The sequence below is a fragment of the Zea mays genome, chromosome 2 (genome assembly GCF_902167145.1).
Source record: "Zea mays cultivar B73 chromosome 2, Zm-B73-REFERENCE-NAM-5.0, whole genome shotgun sequence".
Taxonomy (NCBI): domain Eukaryota; kingdom Viridiplantae; phylum Streptophyta; class Magnoliopsida; order Poales; family Poaceae; genus Zea; species Zea mays.
The window spans coordinates 58487011-58498328 of record NC_050097.1 but is presented as its reverse complement, the minus strand read 5'-3'; the positions used below and the strand labels follow the sequence as shown (position 1 = coordinate 58498328).

Below are 11318 nucleotides of genomic sequence, written 5' to 3'. Positions count from 1 at the left end.
CTATGTGACAATGAGAGTGCAATCCGCATGGCGGATAATCCCGTTGAACACAGCCGCACTAAGCACATAGACATCCGGTATCACTTTCTGAGGGATCACCAACAAAAGGGGGATATCAAAATTGCCTATGTTAATACCCAAAACCAATTAGTCAATATCTTTACCAAGCTACTAGATAAGAAAACCTTTAGTAAACTTAGGAATAAGCTAAATATACTTGATTCTCGGAATTTTGATTGAAACATTGCACACATAGCTCATTTATTTACCTTTGATCATGTCTCTTTCATTTGGTGCAAATGCATATTTCTTATTATTCTTGTACCAAGGCTACGACTAATGTGTTTTCAAGTGTATTTCTATATTAAGTCGTAGATTGAAAGGGAATGGAGTCTTCGGCAAAGAACAAGGCTTCCACTCCACAACTCTGACGGTATCATCTACCTTTTGCCGGTGTTCCTCCACACTCTCAATTGGTATAATCATTCACTCTTATTTACTTGTACCAATGAGAGAAAGTATTAGGCCCCAAAGGGGGAGAAAGATGCAAAAGGGCTCTCAAAGTCTATGTTTTTGGCGATTAATGTCAAAGGGGGAGAAAGTATTAAGCCCAAAGCAAAAGGACCGCACCACCATATTTCAAAAAATTTTGAAATGAAATTTTAATTGGTATTTTCTCAATTGGTATCTATTTCAATTGATGTATTTTCAAATTAGTATATGATATCAATTGGTATCTATGTTTCACCTTATTTGTGAAAGTAAAATTTCAATTGGTATCTATTTTACAAGTGATCCTTCAATTGGTATCTTTAAATGTTAAATTCCAAATTGATATCTCTCTCAAAACCCTCTTGAAAGCTAAGAGGAGAATTTCATTTAGTGGGAGTTTTATTTAGTCAAAGGGAAAGCATTTGAAATAGGGGGAGAAATTTTAAATCTTGAAAATGCTTCTTGCAATATCATTTATATACCTCTGACTATTTGCAAAAAAAAAGACTTTGAAAAGATTTTCCAAAAAGATTTGCAAAACAAAACAAGTGGTGCAAATGTGGTCCAAAATGTTAAATAAAAGGAAAAGCAATCCATTCATACTCAATGAGATTTTCAATTGGTTTAACTCCAAGTAACCTATGCACATTCTAAATGCAAACTAGTTATATTTCTGCACTTTATATTTGCTTTGGTTTGTGTTGGCATCAATCACCAAAAAGGGGGAGATTGAAAGGGAAATTAGGTTAACCATTTCCTATAACTAATTTTGGTGGTTAATAGTCAACGCAAACACATGGACTAACTAGTTTGTCTAGAATTCATGTATTACAGGTGCATAAGGTTCAACACAAACCAATAAAAGATTCAAGTTACGGACTCAATTTGAAACGGAGCAAGTAACTTGAGTGTGCTAAAAATTGGCGCACCGGACTATGTCCGGTACACCAGGACCGTACAGATGTCAACCAACCACTCTCGGGAATTCCAGGGCGCGCTTCACTATAATTCACCGGACTGTCAGGTGTGCCACCGGACTGTCCGATGTACCAGCGGAGCAATGACTATTAGCGCCAACGGTCGACTCTGCCAAGTGAACAGTGCAGCATAGTGCCGCGCAGAAGTTAGAGCAGCGAAGTCTGAGGGGCACCGGACTATCTGGTGCCGCAAGACAAAGCTCCAACGGTCGACCGAGCTATAAACCCTAATGGTTGGGTGATGTGGCGGCGCACCGAATAAGGAACAGTACATGTCTGATGGCGCACTGGACTGTCCGGTGCGCCCATCGCCAATAGCCTCCCCAACGGCTACCTAAGTGGTTGGGGGCTATAAATACCCCCCAACCGACACAACATTTGGGGGCTATAAGAGCTAGTGCATTCACTCCAAGACACATTTCTAAATATCAAACCCTCTCCAAGCCTAGAGTTCAACTCAAACATTTAGTCATTTGTGAGAGAGTGTGTTCGTGTTCTTTTGCGCTCTTGTTTCTTGGATGGCCTTTCTTCTTTCTCATTCTTGTTCTCAAGTGACTTGTAATCAAAGCAAGAGACACCTAAGTGTGTGGTGGTCCTTGCGGGGTCTTCGTGACCCGATTGATTAAGGAGAAGGCTCACTCGGTCTAGGTGACCGTTTGAGAGAGTGAAAGAGTTGAAATAGACCCGGTCTTTGTGACCTCCTCAACTGGGACTAGGTTCTTTGGAACCAAACCTCGGTAAAACAAATCACCGTGTTCACTCGCCTTATTTCTTGTTGATTTGTTTCCCCTCTCTCTCGGACTGAAATTTAATTCTAACGCTAACCCCCAACCTTAGTGCTTGCTTAAGTTTATAAATTTCAGGTTTCACCTGTTCACACCTCTAGGCGACTTTCAGTAGGGCATAAAACTGCTCGAATGCTTCAACAAACAAAGGAGTGTGAAACATCTCATGTGAGGCTGTCGTTCTTGCTTGGTGTATAGTGATGTCTTTGTTGGAAGCAAAAGACCAAAGTTTTGGGTAGCTTGCAGATTTGTGCATGTTGTCCCAGTTGTCATGCCACAGTAGGGTTGTTTTTCCGTCTCCTATCTCCACCCGAGCTAACTCTTTGTAAGATTCTTGAATTTTTAGAATGTCCCGCCACCAGAATGAACGTACAAATTTCGCTGAAGGTAGTGAGTTGTTGTAGTGGTTGGCCCAGATTATGTTGATCCACAGAGTATCAGCTCTGTTATAAAATTTGTGAAGGTTTTTCATTAGGAGGGCTTTGTTTTGCAATTCTAGATTTATAACTCCAAGCCACCCTGAGCTTTTGGTTTACAAACTGTTTTCCATGCTACTTGGGGAGGTTTCTTTGCATTTATATCTGCTCCTCTCCATAGACAGTGCCTTCTGAATTTATCAATATGCTTAATCACCGATTTCAGGAACTTGAGGGTGCACATGTAGTATGTTGGTAGGGAGGAAAATACCGTGTTAACCATTTAAAGTCTGCCAGCCTGAGTAAAAAACAGAAGTTGTCGCAAGTGTTTTCTCTATCTTCTAAATGAGTGGAAGGAAAGCTCCCAGGTTGGGCTTTTTTAATCCCAAAGGAAGCCCTAAGTAAGTGAACGACATTGATCCAATCTTGCAGTGAAACATGTTTGCTAAAATTTCCATTTTCTGGTCTGAGACATTGATGGGGTAGATATTGGATTTGTGATAGTTGACATGGAGGCCAGTTGGTTCAACAAAGGAATTAAGCATCGACTTGAGGAAGAAAAGTTGTTTAGGACAAGCCTCCATTACTAAAATAGTGTCATCCGCATATTGAATTATAGGAAAATCAACACCACATGCGTTCGGAAGAGGAAGCCTAAGGATACCACAATCATTAGCCTTGTTAACAATCGATTGCAGAAGATCTGCCGCAAGAACAAAAAGAAGGGGTGACAGAGGGTCCCCTTGTCTGACTCCACGCTTACAGTAAAAATGTTGCCCAGGGACACCATTTAGAAGCACTTCTAAAGTACCAGAGTTTAGAATCATTGAAATCCAGTGAAGCCATTTGTCACCAAACCCCTTGTGTCTCAGTATTCAATAATAGCCTCATGCTCTAGTTTATCAAAAGCTTTTTCAAAATCCAGTTTTAAAATGACCATTTCTTTTCTTCACTTATGACAAAGAGAAATATATTCAAATGCCCAAGCTAGACAACCATGAATAGACCTTACCTTTATGAATCCATATTGATTCTGATGAACTAGGTTGGTAATCACACGTTGCAATCGGTTAGCGAGAAGTTTTGTCAGCACTTTAACACTTGTGTTGAGAAGGGAGATCGGCCTGTAGTCTCCAACTGAGGCAGGTGAGCTATTTTTGGGATGAGAGTCATGTAGGAGCCGTTGATGCTTTGCATGCAAATTGAACCCTCATAGAACTTGTCACATAGCTCATAGAATTCTGGTGCAATCACTGACCAACATTTCTTTCACTGATATGTGCTACAACAATGTAGTAATAACATTGCATATCAATTATGTTGCTGGTATTTCTTCCATTTTTTCAACAAATGGTTGTCATTAGAGGGCCAACCGGCTAACACTAATAAAACTACATATGAAAAACAGTTTGTTATCAACATCAAATTACAAAACTATTACGGCCGGATGCATAGTCAAAAAAAAAAATAACTGCATGCTTTTATACCTAGTTGGTCCCAGAAAACAGTGCATCCCAATCATATGCCATCACAGAAAAACCACGTGCGTCTCCATCATACATCTAAAAAAGCATTATAGGTCCTATTGGTGAAAAAAATTCTACACCTCACTGAGAAGTAGGAAATCAGGCATCCAGAGCAGAGAGAATAAACCTCAAACAAGCAGCATAGAAACAATGCATATTTTCATCACCATAGGTAATTCAGTACCATCAACAAAAGAGTAAGAAACAAAACTAACAAAACTTTCACTAAGAGCTGAAAGCATTAGTCTCGACTAACATAACGATAATTCATATGTACTACGCCTAACAGACAACCTTGACGGAAACAAAAAAAATCTCTTCCCTCCTGGATTACAGAGAGCTCGCAGAGAAAGACCCACACAGGACACCAGTTCTTATTACTGCTGAAGCTTGCGGTAATATGACACGCAGACATCCAAGAACACCAAAATTGCAAGCCGGGAAATTCAATCTTGTTATCTTACCTTCCCGCTTTGCTCAGTGCTCACACAGTAGAACCCACTACACATACCTAATGTAACGCATCTTCGACTCTGACTGAGCACACGGTTGCTGAACAAAAGGCAAGAACCACGTCACCTTGCCGGATTCAATCGAGGAATCCGGTTTGCCTGAGCACAGCGTCGCGCACACGCCGCAGGTCTCGGCCTTTGAGCGTGCGCCCGGCGCCCTCGAGCATCGAGAACGGAGCGGCGGGCCCAGCCCCACCAGCGGATGCGCGGGCGACCATCTCATGCGGGGGCAGCATGGCGGCGTCGCCGCGCCCGAAGTCCGCGTCGTCATCGAATTCGTCCCACCGGCCCGTAGCTGGCTTTCGGAGTGGACGCACGGGCACCTTCACGGGCGCCGACTGGTGGTACGGCCGGGCGGGCCCGGCGTTCTGGGGCTTCGCGGTCGCCGGGATGGCCCGCGCGGAGGAGGTCGGGGACTGGGTGGGCGACAACGCGCCCCCGTTCCCCGACGCCACCGTGGCCGAGGCAGATGCGGCGGCCGCCGCGATGGTCGCCTTGCGCCGGAGCAGCGTCCCCGCGCTGGCCGCGGCCGCCACTCCCCCGCCGTGGCCACCGCGAACCAGGAGCCTCCTGTCCCCCTCGTGTAGCGCCAGGGCGGCAAGAAGACCGAGATGCCCCTGCGGCGCTCCCCGGCCCGGGCTCCTAGGCCCGTCGGGCTGCGGCGCCGCGGCGTCCGGCGACGAGAAGAGGAAGTCGTCCTCGTGGAGTTCGTCCCCAGCGACGAACGAAGGCTCGGTCGGGGACGACGAGGGCGTAGACGGCGACGAGAACATGCCGATGAACCGCTCGCCCGCCGGCGACCGGCGCGTCTGGTACTCGTCCATAGGCGGGCGCGGGCCGCACGCTCCGGCCAGGGGTTCGAGTTCAGGTGGCGACGGGCGGCGGCGGCCGCGGGCGCATGCGGATTCGGAACAGATCGATTGCCCTCGTCTTGTATCGGCTCCGAGCGGTGGGCGGGCGAGGGCAAGCCAGGCGAATTGGTCGGGAACGAAAGAGAGGGCGAGGCGTCGGGGGGTTTGGTTTTTATGGGAACCGGCGCGGCGCACGGGGGTGACTAGGTGAGGGTGAGGGTGAGGGGGGAAACGCTGCACGGGACGGGCAGGCTTCGCTTTGATCTGATCGGGTTATTCGGCTCTGCCTCTGCGGTCTGCGCACGTACGGGGACATTGGCAGCAGGCGCTTGAATCGGAATCTGTCAGGTGTTGTTTGTTTGACGCACCTGTGTTTACTTCAATTTATTCATATTAAATTATAAATTTCAGTTTAACTTTCTCTATATGGATTAAGTTAGATTTATATGTGTACAAACAAGTCCAAGCCCATAGGTGTTTTGATCGGGAAGACTGTTTGGATTTTGGATCAGATTTGTGCTTCTGCATAACGCCAGGTTGGAAGTGACCTATAAAAATATTCTATAATTTAAAAATAAATATATATTTTATATAATTTAGGGCACTAACAAAACATCTCGTTCCAACAGTAAAACATTAAATCTAAATTATAGAGCAGCTCAATATGGTGTAGTATATTTGAGGCATTAGAGATGGTGCTCTATAATTTTTTCACCAAATTTTATGAAATGAGATACTGGAGTAGTTTTTCCTGCGTAGAGCCCTATATTTCAATTTAAAGCACCAATTTATGGTATTGTTGGAGATATTCTAAAGCTGTCTGAAATGTTTGTTTTGGTGGGCGGACTACCCGGCAAGGGCGTGTATACAAAGTGTTGTTTTGTAATTTTTGTACTATATATTATACTCTTTACAAATTGGAGTTTGAAATAGGGAGTGGAATAGTGAGTCCGCTAGAGAAAGCCTAACATTTTTTCTACTATATGAAACAGTAGTTTCTACCATTCTACTATTGTCATCACTTTATGAAAAAATAAATAAGGTAAAATTTGGCATACATGGAGTTTGAATCTTAATTATTGCCTTCATATTCATACTTATTAAACTAACAGAATACACTTACTTTTTGTGTTTTATATTGTATGCTATTGTTTTAATAAAAAAACAGAAAAAAAACAATACAACTTGTTTGTACCGGACCTAACCTTTCGTGTTGCACATACGAGCATGATGCACTTATATACTATATATAGAAAATATAGCAATACATATACATGTATAATTAATCAAAAATTTAGCCATAAATCATTTCCCCACTTTTTTAGTCAATCAAAATTTTAACCATTGGTTTTCTTCCGCGTTCGTTTAATGTTAGTTGATCAAAATTCTTTCGCGTTCGTCTAATGTCAGTCGATCAAATCTTATGTCACATTTTAGGAACACTAGAAATGTCGTATATACTATTTGTTTCAACTTATAATCTTTTCAAATTATATAATCCATCTTAAATAATATAGATGAAAAACAAACTGACAAATTATTAGGCTAAATTATATAATCTAGAGGTCAGAGTATTATAACCTCATAAGCGGCTAAACGGATACTTATTTCAGCTTATTTACTAAAAAACCTATGACAACTTTATAAGAAATTGCCTATCAATGCCACTTCTTACATAAAAAATGTGTCATCTACTTCTCCTGCTCCTGTCATGCAACACATGATTAATCAAAGTTCCAATAAGCTAGGTTACCACATCCAAATTATTTAATCTAGATTATATAATCTATAAGTGAAAACAAAAAGGTCCTTAAATATAATAAGAATGTTAGTAATTGTGTACTTCTTTCGAATGGAAGAGGTGATTATATTAAAACTCAGTATCATATATATATATATATATATACCACTATATAATTCATCAGTTTAAATTTTGCAAAACCCACCCAACTAAATCACCTCCACACTCATAACCCTCCACTAAATTCACCAAACAAATTATACCTAACCTTAACACATCATCAAAATCAACGGTTCAGAACGCTGGATTAACCTCTCCCTTACTCACTTAAATTAATGAACAATATTATTTCGATCATCCTTCATTCCTCCCCTGTCGGTTACCCAGGGACATGGTACCCTAAATAAGCATGTAACCTCATTATCAAACCAATTCCCTGTCGAGTAAGCCAGCAAGGCGAAGCGGTCGACCAAGTCCTCGTCGAGCAAGCCGGCGAGGCGGAGCCACCGACTAAGTTCCCGTTGAGCAAGCCGGTCAGCGAAGCGACCAACCAAGCCCTCACCAAGCAAGCCAACGAGGCAGGGCTGCCGACCAAGTCCCTGTCGAGCAAGCTAGCGAGGCGGAGCGGTCGACCATGCCCCGGCCGAGCAAGCCAGCAGAGCGAGGCTACCGACCAAGTCCCCACCGAGCAAGCCTGAGAGCACCTAGAGGGGGGGTGAATAGGTGATCCTGTAAAAACTTAAAACTTAAAGCCACAAACTTGATTAAGTGTTAGAGCAATAAAGCCAAGTAGCTAGAGAGGAGTTCTTGCAAAACACAATAACCACAAAGATATCAACACAGAGAGGCACAGTGGTTTATCCCGTGGTTCGGCCAAGTTCAACACTTGCCTACTCCACGTTGTGGCGTCCCAACGGACGAGGGTTGCAATCAACCCGTCTCAAGTGATCCAAAGATCCACTTGAATACCACAGTGTTTTTCTTCCTTTTACTATATCCCGTTTGCGAGGAATCTCCACAACTTGGAGTCTCTCGCCCTTACAAAAGATGATCACAAATGAACTCGGATGAGCAACACACACAAGTCCACAGCAATACGCGCACACACACAGCCAAGACTTGAGCTCAAATGAATATCACAAGGTTCTCACTAGAACGGAGCTCAAATCACTAAGAATGTCAAACGAGTGCGCAAAGACGAAGTGTGAATGATCAAGAATGCTCAAAGTATGCTTGGTATACTCCTTCATGCGCCTAGGGATCCCTTTTATAGCCCCAAGGCAGCTAGGAGCCGTTGAGAGCAATCCAGGAAGGCAAATCTTGCCTTCTGTCGACTGGTGCACCGGACAGTCCAGTGAACCACCGGACACTGTCCGGTACAGATTTCTTTCCTGTTCTGGCGCAGCCGACCGTTGGCGATTTGGAGCCGTTGGCGCACCGGACACTGTCCGGTGCACACCGGACAGTCCGGTGCCCCCTTCTGACTGTTGGCTCGGCCACGCGTCACGCGCGGATTGCGCGACCGACCGTTGGCTCACCGGACAGTCCGGTGCACCACCGGACAGTCCGGTGAATTTTAGCCGTACGCTGTTGACTTGATTCCCGAGAGCGGCGACTTCGCCGCAGCCGACTCACCGGACAGTCCGGTGCACCACCGGACAGTCCGGTGATTTATAGCCGTACGCCGCCGTCGAGTCCCAAGAGCGGACTGTTCACTGAGACTGGTCCTCGCGCACCGGACAGTCCGGTGCACCCAGATCGAAGTTGTCTTTAGCTACACACTGCCAGCTCTTTTCCAAATTGTTTTCTCCTGATTCTAGCACTTAGACAAATATGTTAGTACATAAACACCTATGTACTAAGTCTAGAATCATACCTTTGTGTTGATTTGCACTTCTTCCACAATTTGGCATAGTTTAACACATAACCATTTGTGTTGGGCACTTAATCACCAAAATACTTAGAAATGGCCCAAGGGCACATTTCCCTTTCAATCTCCCCCTTTTTGGTGATTTATGCCAACACAACAAAAAGCAACATATAGAAGTGTAACATCAATGCAAATGAGAACAAAAATTTATTTCGATTCAAATTTGGCATATTTGGATCATTCTTTGCCACCACTTGGTTTGTTTTTGCAAATCAAACTCAATTTTCTATCTCTAAGTCAAATTCACTTGTCGAGGCATAGAGAAAGGTATTCCAAGAGACATTGATCAAAGATTCAAAAACTCCCCCTTTTTTCATAATCAAACAATCTCCCCACAAGAGGCCAACTTTTGACAAGAAGAGACATTAAGAGGATTTTGACAAAACAAAAACTCTAACTCTACTATTTTCAAAATTCTCAAGTGGTAGCTGATCCATTTCTTGCTTTGGCCTTATTTTCTCCCCCTTTGGCATCAAGCACCAAAACGGGATCAATCTTGGCCCTTAAACCCCATTGCCTCACCTAAATCTTCAAATAAGAATAACAAGGCAATAAGAGTATGGAGATGAACTTGGAGTAAGTTACCCTCTCATCGGAGTGCAGTGGAAGTCTTGCATGGTCCAAGTTCACCTTTCCCTTTCAATCCACCTTTGAGACTAAATCAGGCAAACTCAAGCACACAGTTAGTCTCAAAGGATCAAGTTGTAGCACATCTCCCCCTAAATATGTGCATCACTCGCAAATGGACTTGTGAGGTCCGGGGAGTGCTTGTACAACTTGAGCACCATATATAAACAACAAAATGCATAAGGAACATGATCAAGGGCATAAAACACATGTATGCTATAAATCAATCCAAGTTCCGCGAATCTAAGACATTTAGCTCACTACGCAGCCTGCAAAAGGTCTTCTCATCTAGAGGCTTGGTAAAGATATCGGCTAGCTGGTTCTCGGTGCTAACATAAAACACTTCGATATCTCCCTTTTGCTGGTGGTCTCTCAAAAAGTGATGCCGGATGTCTATGTGCTTTGTGCGGCTGTGTTCAACAGGATTATCCGCCATGCGGATAGCACTCTCATTATCACATAGGAGTGGGACTTTGCTCAGATTGTAGCCAAAGTCTCAGAGGGTTTGCCTCATCCAAAGTAGTTGCGCGCAACATTGACCTGCGGCAACGTACTCGGCCTCAGCGGTGGATAGGGCAACAGAAGTTTGTTTCTTAGAACTCCAAGACACCAGGGACCTTCCTAAGAATTGGCACGTCCCTGATGTACTCTTCCTATCAACCTTACATCCAGCATAATCGGAGTCTGAATATCCAATCAAGTCAAAGGTAGACCCCTTTGGATACCAGATCCTGAAGCAAGGCGTAGCGACTAAATATCTAAGAATTCGCTTTACGGCCACTAAGTGACACTCCCTTGGATCAGATTGAAATCTAGCACCCATGCATACACTAAGCATAATATCCGGTCTACCAGCACATAAGTAAAGCAAGGAACTTATCATAGACCGGTATGCTTTTTGATCAACGGACTTACCTCCTTTGTTGAGGTCGACGTGTCCGTCAGTTCCCATTGGAGTCTTTGCGGGCTTGGCGTCCTTCATCCCAAACCGCTTGATCAAGTCTTGCGTGTACTTCGTTTGGGAGATGAAAGTGTCGTCCTTGAGTTGCTTCACTTGGAACCCAAGGAAGTAGTTTAGCTCGCCCATCATCGACATTTCAAACTTTTGAGTCATTACCCTGCTAAACTCTTCACAAGACTTTTTCTTAGTAGAACCAAATATTATGTCATCGACATAAATTTGGCACACAAATAAGTCACCATCACAAGTCTTAGTGAATAAAGTTGGATCGGCTTTCCCAACCTTGAAAGCATTAGCAATTAAAAAGTCTCTAAGGCATTCATACCATGCTCCTCCTGCATGGCCAACTGAAAGGGAAATGTGTCCTTGCGCCATTTCTAAGTATTTTGGTGATTTAGTGTCCAACACAAGTGCCTAAGTGTAAAATGGTGGACAAAGTACAAATCAAGGATAAAGGTATGTTTCTTAGACTTAGTACATTGTTTTAGAGACTAATGTAT

The 11318-nt window shown here is 43.7% G+C and overlaps 1 protein-coding gene across 1 annotated transcript; it reads right to left on the bottom strand.

The window, feature by feature from the left end:
• Nucleotides 1–4340: 4340 nt before the first annotated feature.
• On the bottom strand, nucleotides 4341–5700 carry LOC100275055 (uncharacterized). Its single transcript, NM_001149250.2, has one exon. The coding sequence runs from the start codon at nucleotides 5530–5532 to the stop codon at nucleotides 4786–4788; it is 747 nt and encodes a 248-aa protein (NP_001142722.2). The 5' UTR covers nucleotides 5533–5700; the 3' UTR covers nucleotides 4341–4785.
• Between the last annotated feature and the right edge of the window lie 5618 nt (nucleotides 5701–11318).